The sequence below is a fragment of the Pogoniulus pusillus genome, chromosome 11 (genome assembly GCF_015220805.1).
Source record: "Pogoniulus pusillus isolate bPogPus1 chromosome 11, bPogPus1.pri, whole genome shotgun sequence".
Classification (NCBI taxonomy): Eukaryota; Metazoa; Chordata; class Aves; order Piciformes; family Lybiidae; genus Pogoniulus; species Pogoniulus pusillus.
The window spans coordinates 34,414,309-34,435,846 of record NC_087274.1 but is presented as its reverse complement, the minus strand read 5'-3'; the positions used below and the strand labels follow the sequence as shown (position 1 = coordinate 34,435,846).

General features: G+C 49.8%; 1 protein-coding gene across 9 annotated transcripts in view; it reads right to left on the bottom strand.

Annotated features, from left to right (window-relative positions):
- Window positions 1-21,538, bottom strand: part of ST3GAL5 (ST3 beta-galactoside alpha-2,3-sialyltransferase 5) — a 99,125-nt gene that overhangs the window by 36,432 nt on the left and 41,155 nt on the right. The window contains exon 7 of one of the 9 annotated variants that reach the window (XR_010304067.1): window positions 14,356-15,194. The exons of 6 other annotated variants lie outside the window; for them this stretch is intronic. Coding sequence is in view for 2 of the 3 variants with exons in the window: in XM_064151716.1 (XP_064007786.1) it covers window positions 14,931-15,194 (264 nt within the window). In the remaining variant the exon portion in view is untranslated. Of the gene's footprint in view, window positions 1-12,724; window positions 15,195-16,129; window positions 16,236-21,538 lie in introns of those variants that run through there. 2 more of the 9 variants (XM_064151716.1, XM_064151718.1) reach the window with 2 other exon arrangements.

The window sequence follows — 21,538 nt, the reverse complement described above, 5'->3', positions numbered from 1 at the left end:
GTCCTGGAGACAACCTGTCCCACTACTGAAGATTGAGGCAAAGAAGGTGTTATGTTGTGGTGGAGGGTTGCACAGGCCTCAAATGACTATGTTTACAAACCTATTCATGCCCGGACATGTTGTCCCCCCCACCCAAAGGGTGTTACCCTGCCTAAACTTGGGGTAAACAAGTTAAGGGGACAAAGGGACACAATAGCCTTGGTGCCTTCCAGTCTGGGTTGCCTCCTCGAAGGTTGAAGTAAACACATTGCATAAGCTCACATGCCTAGGGTGAGGAATCCACCTGAGCCCTCTCCACATTTGGGGGTACCGGACCCTCAGACTTCACCTTATTTGGTGTGTTTTGGCCTGTTGCCAAGCCCTCATTGGACAGAATTGTGGCCCAAGGACCATCAATCGTGGGGTCAAAACTCATAAAAAGGGACAATACAGTGTCCTTGCCACCTCTCTCTCGCTTCTCGCATCTCGCACCTCGCTCCTATCCTGCCACCCTCGTCCACCTGCTGCTGCTAGCCGCTTCCAGCCGCTTCTGGGGACCACCGCCGCTGCATGACTCCAGCCCACGGCACCAGCCCGAGGAAACTGACCAAGGCGCTCCCGGCCAGCCGCCGCTCCAGCCGCTGTTCCCAGCTTGACCGTGCCTGTGGAAGCTCCAGACAGCGCACCCCAACAACCCCTGAGTTGAATTATTCAAACCCACGATATTTGGGACCATCGGAACTGACTCCAGCCAGTGAGTAACGGAGCGAACTCGATCTAAGACAGCATAAACTTTCAAACTTTACCAGTGGCACATTTATGCCACTAGACTCTCTCTATCCAAGCCTTTCTAAACCCTCTGCTAAATTCCTGATTTTTTTTTTTGCTGTAAATAAGACATTCTGTAAAGTTATTTCACGACCGCATACCAAGGACTTGTGTAGGGTAGCTGTAAATAAGTTTGGAGAAGGGGGGGGGGTTCCTTGTGTATATAATATTAAATTATTTAAACCCTTTTAAAATTTGGCCTCATATTTCATTCCCCCCAAAACCCAGACGAAGCCCTCCACGACATGAGTACCTCTGCCTTTTCCTCATCCTTTGTCACTACATTCCTCTCTCTATCTAATAAGAACTGGAGGTTGTCCTTGGCCCTTCTCTTGCCATTCATATATTTATAGAAGCATTTTTTGTTCTCCTTACCAGCAGTGGCAGCCTAAGCTCTAAATGGGCTTTTGCCTCTCTCATTTTTCCTGCAAGACCTAGCAACATCCTTGAACTCTTCCTGGGAAGCCTCCCTTTTTTTCCAAAGGTGATACACCCTCTTTTTTTGTCTTTAATCCTTTTAGCAGCTCCTTGCCCGTCCAGCCTGACTGCCTCCCTTGTTGGCTCATCTGCCGGTACAATGGCACAGCTGCTCCTGTGGAGTTCTTCAAGGAGTTCTCTCTTGAAGCAGGTCCAACCTGCTTGGACCTCTTTCTTTCCAAGTTAGTTCCTTAAATATGCTGCTCTTCAGCAGTCCAGTGTGGAGGTTCTGTTGATGCCCCTCCTGGTTTCACTCTGTCATTTCATGGTCACTGGACCCCAGGCAGCCTCCAACCACCACATCCCCTACCAGCCCCTCTCTATTTGTGAGCAGCAGGTCAAGCAGGACTGCAACCCTGGTAGGCTCACGTAACAGCTGAGATAAGAATTTTTCCTCCACATGCTCTAGGAACCTTCTAGACTGCCTCTTCTCTGCAGTGTTAAAGCCCCAGCAGATGTCTGGCAGGTTAAAGTCACCCATAAGAACAAAGGCAAGTGATATTGAGGCAGCCTCCAGTTGCTAAAAGAGTAATCAATCAACCTCTTCTTCCTGGTTGGGTGGTCTGTAACAGACTCCAACCAGGATATCAGTCTTGTTGGCCTTCCCCTTAACTCTCACCCATAGGGACTCAATTTGATCCTCCTTAATCTCTACCCCCATGACAATCAGAGCATTCCTAATGTATAGGGCCACTCCTCCACCCCTCCTCCCTTGCCTGTCTCTCCTGAAGAGCCTGTAGCCCTTGATTAGAGCACTGCAGTTGTGTGAGTCATCCCACCATGTTTCTGTGATGGCCACATCATAGTTTTCCTCCTGCACCAAGGCTTCCAGCTCCTCTTGTTACCCATACTGCGTGCATTGGTGTATACACACTTCAGCTGGGCTGCTGTTTTTACCCCTATCTTTGGCCTACCACCCTCAGCCTCCTTTGGTTTGTCTCTAGTGCTTCCGTGTTTAACCCCCTCCCTCTTCCACTCTAGTGGAATGATATCAATGATATCAAGGATTGCCCTGACCCAGGTGCAGGACCTTGCTCTTGGACTTGATCAACCTCACGATGTTCACACAGGCCCAGCCCTTCGGCTTGTCCAGGTCCCTCTGGCCTGTCAGCTGCATCACCCAGCTTGGAGTCATCTCCTGAGAGTATTGCCCTTGTTGCCCTCCAGGTCTCTCTGCTGGCATAGAGGATGGAGCCACACTGGCTGAGCATCCATGCCCCAGTCCAGCTCCGGGGAAGTGGAACAGCCTGCAGCGTTAGCAGCAACACGAGCTGGAGCTGGAGCCTCATCGTTTCCACAAAACTCCACAGGAAGGCTCCCAGCCTGCAGGCACAGGAGTGCTGCCTGCAGGCGGCAGGAGTGCTGCTGTTCCTCCAGCTCACAGCTTGCCTTGCCTTTGTGCTGCACATTCTGAGTGCAGAGCTGAAATTCTCAGCTGCTTTTTTTGCCCAGAGTACAGGCAGCTCCTGTCTATATGTTCACCAACCTGACAAAACCACCCTGGAGAAGGGCACAGGCTCAGTCCCTTCACCCTGCTACTCTGTGAAGCCAACTCCTCACAGATTTGGTCCAAAGCCTGCTGAAGCCAAGGAGCCTCTGCACATTAGAGGGCTTTGAATGAGGTCCTAAATGACCTCACAGCAGAGAAATAAGAAACACTGCTGATTGCAGATCTTCTCTTGAGCAGGCACTCTGTGAGTACCCAACACAGGAGATGCATCCACGGCAGATCAGGACTAACTCAGCACTAAAAACTCATGGGCTCAGACTCTTCTCAGAGCTCAGTCTTGACCAGTAAGCTGCTGACACCATCTCACAAAGAAACGTGTCAGCACCAAGACAAGCTGCAACACCAGCCAACATCAAAAGAGCTCTAGCTCATGAATTACAAGCTCTAAAGTGAGGAATAAACTTGAGCACGATTCCTGGTGTCTTGGCTTAAAGCCAGGGCTGCAGAGGATTTTACATGCATCAGCACTGTCCTGGCCATTATGGCTGCCCAGACTTTTCCTGCAGACAAATCTCAGATTGTCTCAAATCCATCAGATTCTGGCCACCTGCAAACTTCTGGGAATCATGAGCAACAATCTGTGCTTGTGGAGGCAGGAGAGGAGGCATCAGCAATCCTGCATCCAGAGGCATGAATGTGTATCACAAAACATCTGTCCATGTGCTTTCTTCCACTTCCTCATGCTGGAAGGGAGCAGAATACAGAAGAAATGTCCTCATATTGTATCAAACCTCAGCACTCTATGAATCCTAGAAGGACACTTTCTGAGCAGCCCATTTGCCTCCCAAAAAGGCCCAGCAAGGGCCTGCTGCTCTGCAGCTCTGTGCCTCCAGCCATAGCTCCACCAGAGGAATGAGCTTACAGGAGGAAGCAACCAGTTCTGGATGACCAAGATTATGAAGAGGTTCTTCAGAAGCTGCACAAATCAGGCTCAGGGCAGGTGGTGGCAGAGGTTTCAGTTATCTCCAAAATACTCTGTTGAATCTTCAGAGATTTGGGGTTGCTGGTGAAGGTGCTGGTATCTTGGGGGTTGCTCTAAAGAGGCCTGATGAGTTTCTGCCTTGGCAGGCAAGCTCCACGCTTCTGCCTCCACTAGCCTCAAACACAAAGCAAATCTTTCCTTCTGTGCCGCTGGTGTATGGAGCAGCAGCATCACAGGTGAGCAGTGAACTTCTCAACCCATACAACCTGCAAGCATATTCCAACGTGCCCCTTGCAAGCCCCAGGGCACTGGACTGGGCTGAGTGAGTGGGACAAGTTCCCTTTGCCTGAATGCTCTGGAACACTAAAGCAGGAGGACTGGGAAGAGTTGAAAAATGCAAATATCCTAAATGACTAAGTGGTTTTTCCATCCATTTTCCATGCAGTCACTGAGGAAGAAAAATAAATAAAGAAGGGACAATCCCAAAAAGCTCTGTGTAGGGTATGAAGACTCACAATGCAGTAGATTCAGGCAGTAGGAATCTACTGCCTGCAGTAGGTGCAGGCAGTAGATTCCAGGACCAGTGAGTTATCCTGGAGACCCAAGTGCCACCAGCACAAAAGGTGAGTGAGGTGCTCTGCTCAGAGGACACAGACTTGTGTCTGTGGGGACACAGAATGCAAACACAGTCAGTAGAATGGGGACATCAGCTCTCTTCCCTCCAGCACATGCCATGTCTCATCTCTTCAGATGGATGCGCCACAGCTGAACCTCACTTGCCCCGAGAATGTGCTGTACACCCACAGAAGTATTTCTGTAGAGAAAGGGGGTCTGGAGTGACCAAACATCACACACAGCAGGGAGAAAGCCCTGAGAGCCTGTCCCTTGGTTGGCACTTTACACTCTTCCTTAGCTAATTGCTCTACAGCCCGACCTGGCGCTTCTGTCTCCTCTTTAGATGCCCGTTTAGGTTGATTTCTCCCAGGTGAGAGACACAGGTACAGAATCAGACATCCAGGTCCTTTAGCAGCTCCCAGACACCCACACTTTGGTCCAGCTCTCACACCAGCAACAGAGACCTTGAGGCAAGGGGACTGAGAAATGTTATGAGCCACTGGTTTGTCTGCATTGACACACACATGGAGGGAAGACAGAGTTTATAGGCCAAGAAAACATCTGATTAAAACCCACTTTATCCTTAGAGAGTGCCAGGCCTGGGTGTAGGTTGGTATTTTCCACCTTGGGTGACATTTCTGCACTGCTGCTGTGCCAACAGCTGGCTGCATTCAACACTCAGCCATGGGATAAAAGCCCTGATCTTGAAGTACACTTCTGTCTCCAGCAAGGAAAACACTTCATTCCCACGCCCTTCCCTGCAGCTTCAAACTAGCACACCTTCCAGCACCCAGCCCGCAGGGGCTACAACAGCAGTTAAGGATTTTTCCTGCTGGGAGCCTTGGGAGCAGTGCATGGCAGCCGCAGGCAGAGCCCAGGCCCTGCCGCGCCGCTGCACAGCTCAGTGCTAGGTGGCGCTGCCGCCCAGGCCTGCCACGGGAAGCTCCGAGCAGGAACCATCATGCGGCTGCCTGCGCGAACTCTCCACTCTTGCTGCTGCAAGAGTCTGCATGTCCTGCTTGGGAGCTGCAGGGGAGCTGCAGGGCAGCTGCAGGGCACAGCCTGAGCAATGGCTGCGACTGCCCTCTGCAGTAGAGGTTCCAGCCCAAGACACCCACAAGATGCAGTCGCCGAATCACAGAATAGCAGGCAGTGGAAGTGACCTGCTGGAGCAGGAGCATCCAGGGCAGGGTATACAGGAACACATCCAGGAGGGTTTGGAAAGTCTCCAGAAAAGCAGACTCCACAACCTCTCTGGGCAGCCTGCTCCAGGCCTCCAGCACCCTCACACCAAACAAGTTTCTCCTCATGCTGCGATGGAAGCTCCTGGATTCTGGATTATATCCATTATTCTTTGTCCTATTCCTGGGTGCCACTAAAAAGAGCCTGGCCCCTTCCTCCTTGACCTCCACCCCCCAGGTATTTATAGACATTGCTCAGACCCCTCTCAGCCTTCTCCTCTCCACACTAACCAGCCCCAGGGCTCTCAGCCTTTCTCCACAGCGGAGATGTTCCACTCCCTTCAGTGTCCTCACAGCCTCCATTGGACTCTCTCCAGTAGATCCTTCTCTCTTTTGAACTGGAGAGCCCCAAACTGGACACAGCACTGCAGCTGTGGCCTCAGCAAGGCAGGGCAGAGGGGCAGGAGAACCTCCCTCGCCCTGCTGGCCACACTCCTCTTGCTGGCCCCGGGCTGCCCTTGGCCCTCTTCGCCCCAGGGGCACATTGCTGCCCCATGCAGCACTTGCTCCCCACCAGCACTCCAAGGTCTCTCTCCATGGAGCTGCTCTGCAGCAGGGCAGCCCCAGGCTGTACTGGTGCCTGCTATTGTTCCTCCCCATCTGCAGGGCCCGGCCCTTGGCCTTATTGAACTTCTTGAGCTTAGCCTTCCCCCAGCTCTCAGCCTGTCCAGATGACATTGGATGGCAGAACTTGCTGAAAGTGCACTCAGTGCCCTCATCCAGGTCATTAATAAAGCCACTGAACAAAACTGGGCCCAGTACTGATCCCTGGAGAACACCACTGGGCACAGGCCTCCAAATGGACTCTGTGCCACTGATGACAACTCTCTGAACACTGTTCTTGAGCCTGAGCTACAAACTGACATTCATCACAGTCACTTATGTTGAACAAGGCAGAAGACCAGAAGGTAGGCTGTCCTGACTACTACCTTGGCTCTCTACATAGATTTTCCTGCTCATCTGGATTTCACAAGTTGCCACAACTTCCAGAAAGCTCTGCATGTGCAGCGTGTTCTCCAGATTTTTATATGGAAGAAAGGATGCTCAAACATGTCCAGAGAAGGACACCAAGGTTGGTGAGAGAGCTGGAGCACAGCCCTCTGAGAAGTGACTGAGGGAGCTGGGGATGCGCAGCCTGGAGAAGAGAAGGCTCAGGGCAGACCACATTGCTCTCTACAACTACCTGAAAGGAAGCTGTAGCCAGGTGGGGTTGGTCTCTTCTGCTAGGTAACCAGTGACAGAATAAGGGGACATAGCCTCAAGCTGTTCCAGGGCAGGTTCAGGCTGGATGTTAGGAGGAAGTTCTTCACAGAGGGACTGGCATTGGAATGGACTGTGCAGGGAGGTGGTGGAGTTACTGTCCCTGAAAGTGCTTAAAGACTGGATGTGGCACTTGATGCCATGGTTTAGTTGATTAGAAGGTGCTGGGAGATAGATTGGAGTCAATGATGTTGAAGGTCTTCTCCAGTCTGATTGATTCTGTCTGATTCAGTGATCTATCCCCTTCAGAGCAGCAGCCAGAGCCAGGAAGGAGCTGGCATGAATTGCTGTCTGGTGACATGAAGGACAGCCACCTAGGAGAAGTAGGCTTATAAATGAAGCCACATAAAACCAGAAAGGACAAATTGTGACAGACTTCAGCCCCTCATGACCACACAGAGGAAAACCTTTGGCTTTGAGCTAAGCCACCCTTCACCTCCATGAGTTCCTTCTGTGGCAAGGGAGTTCACAGAGAGGAATAGCAGAACCTACGATATCAACAAATGGCTGAAGGGATGGTGCGAGCGGTGGCGTTTTGGGTTCTTTGACCATGGGGGAACTTTTACTGCGCCGGACCTGCTGGCTTGTGATGGGGTGCAGTTATCTAGGAAGGGCAGGAGAGTCCTGGCAATGGAGTTGGCAGGGCTCATTAGGCAGGCTTTAAACTAGGTCTGAAGGGGGTGGGTGAGGAAATTACTCTCTCAGAGAAGGAGAGAGACGGAAGGAAACTAAGGACAATTGAATCGAGAGCCCAGCTGAAGTGTATCTACACCAATGCACGCAGCTTGGGTAACAAACAGGAGGAATTGGAAGTCCTGGTCCACCAGGGTGACTACGATGTAGTTGCCATTTCAGAAACTTGGTGGGACGACAGACATGGCTGGGCTGTTATACTGGGGGGATATAACCTTTTCAGGAGAGATAGGCAAGGGAGAAGAGGAGGAGGGGTGGCCCTGTATATTAGGGAGTCACTCCATGCCACTGAGCTTGAGGTGAGGGATGAAGGGGTAGAGACCTTGTGGATTAAAATCAGAGGGAGGACTAATAAATCTGACATCCTGGTTGGAGTCTGTTACAGACCACCCAACCAGGATGAGGAAACAGATGAGATATTTTACAAACAGTTGGAGGCTGTCTCAAGATCTTCAGATCTTGTCCTTGTGGGTGACTTTAACCTGCCAGATATCTGCTGGGAACTTAATTCAGCAGAGAGGAGGCAGTCCAGGAGATTTCTGGAGTGCATGGAGGACAGCTTCATGACCCAACTGTTAAACGAGCCTACTAGGGGTCAAGCTCAGCTTGACCTGCTGCTCTCCAACAGAGAAGGGCTGGTAGGAGATGTGATAGTGGGAGGCTGCCTGGGGTGTAGTGATCACGAGTTAGTGGAGTTTTCAATATACAGGGAGGTAGGGAGGCACTTCAACAAAACCTACACCTTGGACTTTAGGAGGGCAAACTTCAATTTGCTCAAGGAACTTATTTCCAATGTCCCCTGGGCAGCAGTCCTTGAGAACAAAGGGGTCCAGGATGGTTGGACTTACTTTAAACAGGAGCTCTTGAAGGCACAGGAACTGGCAGTTCCCACGTGCCGAAAGATGAGCCGCAGGGGGAGGCGACCAGCCTGGATGAGCAAAGAGCTCCTGAAGGAATTGGGGGGAAAAAAGAGGGTGTATCACCTCTGGAAGGAGGGGAAGGCTTCTCCTGATGTGTTTAAGGAGGTAGCCAGACTATGTAGGAGAAAAATTAGAGAGGCTAAGGCTCAGCTAGAACTTAGGCTGGCCACTTCCGTGAAAGTTAACAAAAAACACTTTTATAAATTTATCAATGCTAAAAGGAAGGGCAAGAAGAGCCTCCACTGCTTACTGGACCAGGAGGGGAACACTATAACTGATGATGAAGCAAAGGCAGAGGTCCTGAATGCCTTCTTCGCCTCAGTTTTCAACAGTAAGGAGGGCGGAGGAGGAGGCAAGTGGCCTCTTGAACTGGGGGATGGGGTCGGGGAGCAGTGTGTTGCCCTGGAAATTCATGAAGAATTAGTTCAGGACCTGCTGAGACATCTGGACACCCACAAGTCCATGGGACCAGATGGGATCCATCCCAGGGTGCTGAGAGAGCTGGCAGCTGAGCTGGCCAAGCCACTCTCCATCATTTTCCAGCAGTCCTGGCTCACCAGAGAGGTCCCAGGAGACTGGAAAATGGCCAACGTGGTCCCCATCCACAAGAAGGGTCGGATGGAGGAACCTGGGAACTACAGACCTGTCAGCCTGACCTCAGTGCCAGGGAAACTGATGGAGCAGGTTCTCTTGGGGCCAATAACTGCGCACCTGAGGGATGGCAAAGAGCTCAGGTCCAGCCAGCATGGGTTTAGGAAGGGCAGATCCTGCCTTTCTAACCTGATCTCCTTCTATGATCAGGTGACTGCTTGGTGGATGTGGGGAGGCCTGTGGATGTGCTCTATCTGGACTTCAGCAAGGCCTTTGACACTGTCCCCCACAGCAAACTGCTGGCTAAGCTGTCAGCCCGCGGCTTGGATGGTAACACTCTGTGCTGGGTTAGGAACTGGCTGGAGGGCCGGACCCAGAGAGTGGTGGTGAATGGTGCCACATCCAGCTGGCGGCCAGTCACTAGTGGTGTCCCTCAGGGATCTGTGCTGAGCCCCATCCTCTTTAACATCTTCATAGATGATCTGGATGAGGGCATCGAGTCAGTCATCAGCAAGTTTGCAGATGACACTAAGCTGGGGGCAGATGTGACTGAGCTGGAGGGCAGAAGGGCTCTGCAGCAGGACCTTGACCGCCTGGACAGATGGGCAGAGGCCAATGGGATGGTGTTCAATAGCTCCAAGTGCAGGGTGCTGCACTTTGGCCACAACAACCCCATGCAGAGATACAGGCTGAGGTCGGAGTGGCTGGAGAGCAGCCAGACAGAGAGGGATCTGGGGGTACTGATTGATACCCGCCTGAACATGAGCCAGCAGTGTGCCCAGGTGGCCAAGAGAGCCAGTGGCATCCTGGCCTGCATCAGGAATGGTGTGGTCAGCAGGAGCAGGGAGGTCATTCTGCCCCTGTACTCTGCACTGGTCAGACCACACCTCGAGTACTGCGTTCAGTTCTGGGCCCCCCAGTTTAGGAAGGACACTGAGATGCTCGAGCGTGTCCAGAGAAGGGCGACGAGGCTGGTGGGAGGCCTCGGGCACAAGCCCTACGAGGAGAGGCTGAGGGAGCTGGGGTTGTTTAGCCTGGAGAAGAGGAGGCTCAGGGGTGACCTTATTGCTGTCTACAACTACCTGAGGGGTGGTTGTGGCCAGGGGGAGGTTGCTCTCTTCTCTCAGGTGGCCAGCTCCAGAACGAGAGGACACAGCCTCAGGCTGCGCCAGGGGAAATTTCGGCTCGAGGTGAGGAGAAAGTTCTTCACTGAGAGAGTCATTGGGCACTGGAATGGGCTGCCTGGGGAGGTGGTGGAGTCGTCGTCCCTGGGGCAGTTCAAGGCAAGGTTGGATGTGGCACTTGGTGCCATGGTCTAGCCTTGGGCACTGTGGTAAAGGGTTGGACTTGATGATCTGTGAGGTCTCTTCCAACCTTGGTGATACTGTGATACTGTGATACTGTGAATTGCCTCTATAAACAGGAAAGGATTTGCAGAAAACCACCCCCCAGACCTCTTCTACAGCTGTGACACTGAAAGTGGTCATGGTCATCTCCACACAACTGCTAATACAGATCAACCCTGCTTTCTGTGTAAGGGTTTTGCAGTTAAAAGGCACAATCTCGACAACCACAGCAGCCTGAAAACCTCCTCCCCTAACAGAGCAGCACAGAGGTCATAAAACTGCCCCAAAGTCACATCCTGATCTTTTCCTGCAGGTACAGCAGTGCCAAGCCCTGAAAAATCACATCAGCTGCTGCGTGTGAGCGTCTGCTCTCCCCAGCAGGAAGCAGGCCACAGACATTTGCTGAGCTGGTTGATGGTCACCTGTTACAGCAGCATGGGAGACACAGGCACACACTGCTAGAAGGGCAGGCCTGGCAGCTGCTAGCCTGCTGCAGAGGTGTTCCTAAGGCTGCTCTTGGACAGCTGAATGAGAGCCATGAGTACTGCTGTCTTCTCCAGCCCACTGCCAGGGTCCTGCTTTCATTCCTCCACAGGTCTGCTTTCCTCAGACCTCCTCCCCACTATATCCTTTATTTCCTCAGATCCTTCTCTCAAGTTTCTCTGATGCAGCCTTTTACATCCACAGTAAATGCCTTTGCCTTTGGGCACAAACCACTGCCACCTGAGGCCAGCGTCAAGAAGCCAGAGATGCTGCAGACCAATGCAGCACACAAGAGTACATGAAGTAGCAGAAAAAGCTCCTCACGCCTTCCCACCCTTACCTTAGCCTGAGGTGGTGGCTGAAATAACTTCAACGTCTGCAAAATGTGCCACAGGTTTTGGCTTTTTTAAGCTGAAATCCAGAAGCAAGCTGAAGAAAGAGAAACATTTGCAAGGAACCTTGCTCCTACTTCCAGCCTTTGGGTCTGGCCCAGTCCTTGTCTAGTGTGATGACACCAGGAAGAGGACCAAGTTCTTCAGGGGCTGGATTCTTGGCTTTTAAGCCCAAATTTTTGTCTTCAGCGTGTCAGTAATTCACCGAAGACCCTCAAGTAAGTCTCAGCTCCTCCTGGCCTTGCCTATCCATGGCCCACAAAGGCCATCACAGCGCAGCTGATTCAATGCTTACCTCCTACCTTGACCATCAGAGCAGCCATTGATGGTGTCACCAACTTGCCACACTCACAAGTGACAAAGCTTCGAGTCCAGTTTGTGTGGAGGAGGCAGCAGGGCCCCACCAAATGATGCCTTGTCCTGCTGCAGGGAAGGCAGCTTGCTCTGCTTCTCCTGAAGGGCCTTGCACAAAGCTGTGATCTCTACAGGGAGAGCTTAAACATGATTCCCTCACAGCAGTGTACAGGTCCCTCACCAGCGAGACACAGACCAGCCCAGAGCTCTGAGCCTCTGCAGCTCCTTTCCAGGAGTGGTGGACGTCAGAATCACAGTGTTGGGGGTTGGCAGGGACCTCCAGAGATCCAGTCCAGCCCTCCTGCAAAGCAGGACCACCCAGAGCAGGTCACACAGGAATGCATTCATATGGGTTTGGAAAGTCTTCAGAGGAGGAGATTCCACAAGCTCTCTGGCAGCCTGCTCCAGGGCTCCAGCACCCTCACAGCAAAGAAGTTTCTCCCCGTGCTGAGATGGAACTTCCTGTCATTGAGTTTCCATCCACTCCCCTCATCCTGTCACTGGGTGTCACTGCAAAGAGCCTGGCCCCATCCTACTGACAGCCACGACTCAGGTATTTGTAGACATTGATCAGGTCTCCTCTCAGCCTTCTCTTTCCCACACTAAACAGCCCCAGGCCCCTCAGCCTTTCCTTGTAAGAGAGATGTTCCAGTCCCTGCAGCACCCTCATAGCTTCTGCTGAACTCTCTCCAGCAGTTTCCTGTACCTCTTGAACTGGGGAGCCCAGAACTGGACACAATATTCCAGATGTGGTCTAGGGCTGAGTAAAGCAGAAGGAGAATCTCCCTTGACCTTCTGGCCACACTCTTCTTAATGCACCCCAGTGTACCATTGGCCTTCTTGGCCCCCAGGGCACATTGCTTTTGCCCTTACCTACAGCAAGATTGAAGCACAGATCAGAAGATGTAGCCCACTCCAAAGCCGAAGAACCCACAGCCTTTAGCGTGAGGCCAGTGCCATAACCCAGTCTGAAATGTTCCCATCCACATGGACTTCCACACCTTGGAAGCACACTCCTGGGGCCAGTGCTGAGCTGCACCTGCAGCACTTTCAATTCCACCAGTGCCATGCAGAAGCCTTGATGAAGGAGGCAGGCAGAGACAATAGCAGCAGTAGAAAGGGGTTTCATCAGTTTATTGCTTTTTGCAGCCTGCCACTCCAGGGACACCTGAGCCTCCGTAGGCACCTCCGGAGCACTCTGCCAAAGGACAGAGAAGTGGTGAGAACATCTAATTCCACATCAGCTGGAGAATGTGACAGTAGATGCAACATCTCAAACAAGCTCTTGGCTTTTTTGTTTTAAATCACTGAATGAAGCAGACAGGTGAAGGAGGGAAGTGCTCTGAACCACATCCTCAGGACATCCTCCCAACACACCTCCTGCAGTCCTCCAAAACATCAGCAATACATGAAGGGATTTGGTTTCCAGTTTAAATACCAGGAGAAAATAATCAACACATCTTCATATAGAAACTATCTGCATAAAACTCTTCACAGAGTTTTAAATTAAACAATCATTACACTTAGAGACAAGGTGGGAATTTATTGCTAGTCCAGAAGGTCTGGTTTTCACCACTAAGGAGTTGATCTTATTGCTCTAAACACAAACAGTGCCACAGACAAGAAGCTGATTTTCCACTTTTCTCACTGCCCATAGCTGGCTCTCAAAGACAGGTAGGTTCATGAAACTTAGGAAAGATGAGGTCCACAATTGTCTTCAGTTCTGCTCCATGACCTGACACTGTTGCATTGCCTTTGAGCACAATGGTGAGAATCAGTCTGCTGCTCTTGTGCTCTCACACCCATCACTCCCTCCAGCTTCTCTCCATGGAGAAACACCAACAAACCACACCTCAGCCCCCCTCAGTTTGCTTTCCCACATCAGTGCTTTGAGAAACTCCAACTTCATGCCTATCTTCACCCGTAACAACAACAAAAAAAAGTGGGAATATTCACCATGCGGAGGGTCTGTGGCCAGGACCCTTTCTAAGCCAACCCTGGATTTCCTGGCAAGCTTTCCTTCCTAAAGAAAGCATTTGTCACATGCTGTGGGTTGAGGAAGAACACTGCTCAGTGCAAACAGTTAGACCTGCTACTGCACTAGGAACAAAATGAACACCAAGAGTTGCTCACAGGGCTGCACAGCCAAGTCTGTGCAATCCACTGATTTCCAGTCACAGAAACATACACAAAAGCAGCCCTGTCTCAGTGTGCTGCTTGCATAAGTTCTCTGCCTTGCTGATACTGCCTCAAAGTGATCTTCTCACTCAATTGCTGGCTGAAAAGCTGAGCCAGGAAAGCCAGTAACTCCACCTCTCCCTTCAGTTAGTACTGGAGCTCATCTGGGTTACCACCACTGTGAACTATTACAGCTACAGTATCTGTAACTAACTACTTAAGGTACATAAAGTAACCCACAGAAATGCTGACCTGGTTGCAGAGTCTGTTATTGTTAAGTGGAACACTCAGCCAAAGCAGTGGTCAGTAGAAGCAGCAACTCTCGAGCCACTTCGGGAAAGCAAACAGGACAGGTTCTGTACTCATGCCCCTTCTTGAACTCTGATGTGAATCAGCTGGTGAGAAACATTTAGCTGGGCCTCAAAAAGATGGCAAAGACAAACACTCCAGTTCAGGTGAAAGCTAAACCTTCTCAGTGTGCCCTGGGACCAAACATCCTCACAATAAAGCAGGATTCTAACCCAATAACTGATCAATGATTTTAATATCAATCACAAAGTACTCACCCTTCAGGCACTGCCCCAACACTTGCTTGGCCTTCATCTCCACTCCCACATTCCTCCTCCACCCCAAAAAAAAAATTCCCGTTTTGTAGAATATAACTCTCTGAGGGGGGAAACAGAGCACTCAGGTTGCAGGGAGGAGCTGAGCAGCATCCACATCTGTTCTCTTGGCATGCAGGGAGAGCAGGCACACAGCCAGAAACGGCTCCGCTGGGCCAATGGCGTGGAGAGCGTCTCCTGTATGCTGCTGCACCAGTCAGGCTGGACCTGCGTGTGCCATGTGCAGCTGATAACAAAACTGCTGCTACTCTTCACACAACTTCAGACATCACAGATTCTCAAGGGATCTTTTTCAACACCAAACTGCACTCCCACAGCTACCCACAAAAAGGGGCACAGGAAAAGATGACAGCAAAATCAAGTTACAAGTCCAACAAAGGGAACTGGAAGTGAAGAACGGTGGGAGAGACTCCAGGTCCATTTCACACAGGCCTTGAAGAATGACTGAAGAGTGCAGAGGCTGTTCTAGCAGGGCCCCTGGAGACTGGGTGAGCCCAGGCCCTGGCACATGCCCGTGGCTAGCTAGCCGTGCTGCAGAACTCACAGTGGATGCCACCCGTAAGGTCCCTGACAACCTTCTCCTTGATGAGCTTCTGAAGCAGCTGGGTCTCACTCATCACATTGTGCATGGTTTGTCCCTTCATGGCAGCCATGCAGAGGTTGTTGTAGTAGTGCAGGGGTGTGCTGGGCTGGTCCAGGGCATAGCCAAATCCTGCCAAGCTAACTTCATCACACAGGTGTGTGGCCAGGACAACAGCTGTGACCCCAATCGTAGGGATGTTCTGGAGAAGGAGAGAAGGAAGCTGATGAGCTCAAACATCTTCCTTGGGCAGCCTTTGGAAAAGCTTTACAAAGGTTAATGGCTTTGCCTCTTCCCTCTTCTCACACCAAACTGCCACAAATTAAACATAAAATCAGTTCTAATTAAAACTGACAGTCAATTAAATGAGCAAGAAAAAGGCAAAGCTTCAGAGTTGTCTTGGGTTCTAATTCAAAATTCCCAGAGACTAATAAATTTGATAGACCCAATAACAATTTAGAGAGTGCCCTCCCTTCTTCCCCCTCCTTTCCCAAAGATAGGCTGTGATGGTTTGGGCTCTTACCCGCCCCCCACACTTTTGAAAATTGCCCCAGCTAACTCAGAAGGGACTCCAGGAATATAAATGAAGCTATTTATTTTACAGCAGCAAATATACAAGCAGCTATTTACAATATATACAGTTACATATAGAAATATACAAAGGATAAATAATACAGAAGCGCAACTGCCCTCCCAGAAACCTGAGTCCCCAGGAGGGACTCTCAAACCACCCCAACACCTCCCCTTGCCCTCTCAACCTTACCCCAGTTCTCAGAAAGAAGAGAGGTGCAGCCAAGAGGTTAGGGAGCAAGGTTAGTGGCAGCAAGGTTAATGAGATGCAGCTTCGTCAAAGCCCAGAAGCAAAGTGAGAGACAAAAATGGAGAATGCTATCAAATGTTTTACTTCTTCTTCCCAGAGGTCTCAGCGTGACTGTGAGAGAAGGAGACACAATTGTTTTCATTTCACTGCCCATTATCTAGTTCTTTTACCAAAACATTCTATCTTGCTTCAAACTAGCACAATCCACCCCTTGTCTACTTCGCTCAGAGTATCGCTGAGAAATATCTGATCCAATCTAAACCAATATTTACACTAAAACAATATATACAAGTTCAGTTCACACTTCAATCAGATGTAGGTGATTCAAAAACTCAGAACAGGGACTCCCAGGTGACATTGGGTTCGTGCTCATGTACTGTAGATTCTCTCGTAGATTCTTCCAGTGTTGGGTGCCGACGGTACCTAGAACAGAAAACCTTCTAACAGCTTGAATTTAAACTCTCTCAGCTAAGGTTAGATTTCTCTGTGGAATACACTGGATTTCACTATTCTCCTGCATTACCCAGTATGTATGACCAGGACCTTCAGCAGACACCACCCCTCAGACAGGTTTCCCTTCACCTGAAGGAGAAAATACCCAAACAGTTTTCCCTAACAGATTCTTTTCACGTACAACAGGAACTTTATCACCGCCTACTGTTTGGACCAAATCTGATTGTGCAGGTCCTGCTCCCTTTACTGAACCTCTACTATTTACCAACCAGGTAGCTTGTGCTAAATGTTTGTCCCAGTTTTTCAGAGTTCCACCCCCCATGGCTTTTAGGGTGGTTTTCAGCAAACCATTGTAGCGTTCAATCTTCCCTGAAGCTGGTGCATAGTAGGGTATGTGATAGATCCACTCAATACCATGCTCTTTGGCCCAGTTTTTCACAAGATTGTTCTTGAAATGAGTACCATTGTCTGACTCAATTCTCTCTGGAGTTCCATGTCTCCACAGGATCTGTCTCTCCAAACCAACAACGGTGTTACGTGCAGTTGCATGTGGAACTGGATAGGTTTCCAACCATCCAGTGCTGGCTTCTACCATCGTTAGCACATACTGCTTGCCAGAATGAGATCAAGGTAAAGTGATGTAGTCAATCTGCCAGGCTTCACCATACTTGTACTTTGACCATCTCTCACCATACCATAAGGGTTTGATTCACTTAGCCTGCTTAATAGCAGCACAAATGTCACAGTCAAAAATGACTTGGGTGATAGCATCCATGGACAAGTCAATTGACCTATCACGAGCCCATCGGTATGTTCCATCTCTGCCTTGATGTCCAGATGAGTCATGGGCCCACTGAGCTAAGAACAGTTCACCTCGGTGTTTCCAATCAAGGTCAATGTCAAGGTCAGAGTTGGTATCAACTTGAGCAATCTTAGCAGCTTGGTCTGCCTTCTGGTTATGTTGATGTTCCTCAGTAGCTCTGCTCTTAGGCATGTGTGCGTCTACGTGCCGCACCTTCACTGGAGTTCTCTCCAGCCGTGCATCAATGTCCTGCCATAGATCAGCACACCAAATAGGCTTTCCTTTCCTCTGCCAAGCATTCCTTCTTCCAGTTCTTTAGCCAACCCCATAGAGCATTAGCTACCATCCATGAGTTGGTGTAGAGGTAAAGGATAGGCCAATTCTCACGTTCAGCCACATCAAGAGCAAGTTGAACAGCTTTTACCTCAGCGAACTGACTGGATCCTCCTCCATCTTTCGTTTCGGTAACTCTCCTGGTTGGACTCCAAACTGCTGACTTCCATCTTCGCTCGTTCCCAACAAGACGACAGGAACCGTCTGTGAACAAAGCATAGTTCTTTTCCTGATCAGAGAGATCACCATAGGGAGGAGCTTCCTCAGCACGAGTTATTTTCTCCTCTGGAGGTTTGGAACAGTCTGTGCCTTCCGGCCAGTTGGTGATCACCTCCACCAGACCAGGTCGGTCAAGATTACCCATTCGTGCTCGTTGGGTTATCAAAGCCATCCATTTAGACCAGGTTGCATCTGTGGCATGATGTGGTGATGAACCTTTGCCTTTGAACATCCAGTTTAGAATTGGCAGTCTAGGAGCTAAAAGCTGTTGCAGAATGGCTAAAGGAAAATGGACATGACTTAGAGGTGGGCAAGCAGGATGAGTATATGGAACTAAATTAAGGCTGTGCTAGGCCACACTGAAACAAAGGCCACATTGAAGAAACAAAGACATATTGAATAAACAAAGGCAGCATTTAATATAGCTAGCTAGGGAGGCACTGTCCTTGATGAGTCGGCAGACAACTCAAGCAGAGCAGGATACAGCTAACTCTGAATAAGATAAGAAGTAGTTTGCTGCTTGCAGCTGCACGTAGCAAGTAGGTGCACCATGCAAATGGGGTATTTAGAGATTCAGCCATTTAGCTCTTTACATGTATGCATATATTATCTGTAACACATATAAGCGCGCGTCTACTAAATAAAGTTGTCACTCGCTTTTGATCCACATTGGATTGTGCGGTGTCCTTGCATATTTGAGATTAGCCCTTCTCCGCGAGATCTGCCTCACCGCAAAAAGCAATTGTGACTCAGTTCCAATCACTTCAGAAGCTGCTTTCACTCCTTCATAGGCTGCTAGTATCTCTTTCTCTGTTGCAGTATAATTTGTCTCTGAACCTCTGTAGCAACGTCCCCAGAAACCAAGTAGATGACCACGTGTCTCATTTGGAGCTCTCTGCCAAAGGCTCCAAGTTGGACCATTATCACTGCCAGCCGTGTACAGAATGGTCTTAATGTCCGGACCAGATCTCACAGGTCCCAAGCCCACTGCATGGACTATTTCTCGTTTGATTTGGTCAAAGGCTGCTTGTTGTTCAAGACCCCACTAGCAATTTTTTCTCTTACGAGTCACATTGTGCAGAGGTTTGACAATCTGACTGAAACCAGGAATGTGTAGTCTCCAAAATCCCACCACACCAAGAAAAGAAAGTGTGTCCTTCTTACTGGTGGGAACTGCCGTAGTAGAGACTTTGTTAATCACATCCTGAGGAATGTAACGGCGACCATCCTGCCACCGCACTCCCAGAAACTGAATTTCTCTGGCAGGTCCTTTGACCTTGTCTCTCTTAATGGCCAAACCTGCTTGCAAGAGAATGTCAGTGATTTTGTTACCTTTCTCGAAGACTTCCTCAGCAGTTTGGCCCCACACAACGATGTCATCGATGTACTGGATGTGCTCTGGAGCTTTACCTTTCTCCAGTGCATTGTGGATGACTGAGTGACAGATGGTTGAGCTGTGTTTCCACCCCTGAGGCAAACGGTTGAACTGATACTGGATTCCTCTCCAGGTGAATGCAAACTGAGGCCTGCACTCCTTTGCTATGGGAATAGAGAAGAAAGCATTAGCTATGTCTATGGTTGCATACCATTTAGCCTCCTTCGATTCCAGCTCGTACTGGAGTTCCAGCATGTCCGGCACAGCTGCACTCATGGGTGGCGTCACCTCGTTGAGGGCACGAAAGTCTACTGTGAGTCTCCAGTCACCGTTAGCTTTGTGCACAGGCCAGATGGGACTGTTGAAAGGTGAATGAGCTTTCTCCATGACAGCCTGACTCTCCAGTTGACAAATCAGCTGATGAATGGGCAACAAAGAGTCACGGTTAGTTCTGTACTGCCTGTGATGAACAGTTTGAGTTGCAATGGGCACTTCCAGGTCCTCTATGTCATGATGTCCCACAACTGCAGATTCATCTGAAAGTTCAGGTCTAATAGACAATTTCAATTTATCATCCTCAATGTCTACAGATGCTATTCCAAAAGCCCATTTGTGACCCTTAGGATCTTTGAAACAACCTTGTCTCAAAAAGTCAATTCCCAGAATGCAAGGCGCATCAGGACCAGTTACAATAGTATGTGTTTTCCACTCTTTACCAGTTAAACTGATCTCAGCCTGTATCTTAGTTAGCTCTTGAGATCCACCAGTGATTCCAAAGATAGATATGGACTCTGTCCCTTTGCAATTAGATGGCAATAAAGTACACTGAGCACCTGTGTCAACTAAAGCCCTGTATTTCTGAACTTTTGAGCTGCCAGGCCGCCTAATGTATACATTCCAAAAGATTCAGTTCTCTCCACTATCCCTTTCCTCCTCCTGGCTGGAGGCAGGGCATCCCTAATGCTGAACATGGCATGTAGGGTGTACACAGTGATTGGTGCTGTTGTGAGAGGAATTGCAACTGTTGGAATAATTGCAGTTGCTCTCAGGAGCTGAAGAAGTGGCAGCTACTTTTCTGGCATTATTGCCTCTGTTTCTGCCACTCTGCAGATCCCTGACTCTCTTTGAAAGAGCTGAAGTAGGTTGACCATCCCATTTGTTCATGTTCTCACCATATGTGTCACGCAGAAGTATCCACAGTGATGCACGTGATTGCTGATGTCTGGGTGGAATTTGTCTCCTCCTGGGCTGGAATTGCCTTGCAGGAGGTGGGCGTCTGTTCCTGATGGCAGAAACATGCACCCATTCAGATGATGCAGGAATGGTATCCTTTACCAGATTGGTAATGTTTCTGAGATCCTCCTTCAGTTCTTTCATACTATTTCTAATGCCATTCTCAATGCTATCCTTTATACCTTCTCTAATACCATCTTTAAGCTCTGTAGTCATAGTCTGTATGGCAGAGATTATACCAGAGTGTGACAAGCTATCCCCTATCTGCCTGAGCTGGTCAGTGAATTCAGCAACAGTGAAAGACCTTCCATTATCACTCCTTGCTAGAAACTTGCTGGCCAAGATGTTAGCATAGGATGAAGGAGCAAGCTTAATCAGCTTCTTCATGAGACCTGTTCCCAAAGGAATATCACCAGGCTCATGAGTGCCATGATCTCCATAAAGCACTTCCTTCACAGCAAACTCCTTCAGAAGCTTAATTCCTTGCTCAATGGTGTTCCACTTCTTGGCAGCCCATGGCAAATCATCTCGGGAAGGATATCTCATAGCCACAGCCAACAGAAGGCATGTCCACAAGCTAACCCTACCAAGAGGACTTGCTAGGTATTTGTCCACTCCACTCTCCTTGGTGAGTGACCCTAGCTGCTTGGCAGACTTGTCTCCTACCTGCAGGGCATTAGCACCAATACCACAGCATCTCACTAGCCAGCTTATGATTGGCTCACCTGATTCCCTTGAGTATTCCTTTCTAACTTCCCTGACCTCTCTGAGTGGATCCTTGGAGCCCTGGATGTCATCCTCCTCCTTTTCCTCCTGTTGATCTGGTGGTACTGGGCCTAACAGAACCTTCCTCATAGCACTCCTAAACTCATTGGAACCATACTCTCTCTTGGCAGCGAACCTCACAACACTCCTCTCATTTGAGTATTGATGTCTTAGCACATTTGCGAGGTCTCGCAGACTCACTGCCTCCTCTTCCTCCTCTTGCTGATCACCAGAGGTCCACTCTCTTACATCTTCCTGTGAACCACACTTTGTCAAATGCTGTGTCTTGGCTTTTGCCTTAGCAGGTGCCAGAAGGGCCTGAGCAGCAACAGACTTGGACATGTCTGCTGGAGGGTTTGAATTACTGGGGGTCTGACCTGGAGCTTGTGAGTTCAAATCTGCCTTACTTTTAGCAGGAGGGCTCTGATTCTGGTCTGCTGGCTGGGGATTCGAACTGGCTGAGCTGGTGTCATTAGCATTAGTGGGATTATTTGCCTGTCCTCCTGGGATGCCTGCCAACCCTGACGTGTTATCGTTGTTGCTAGG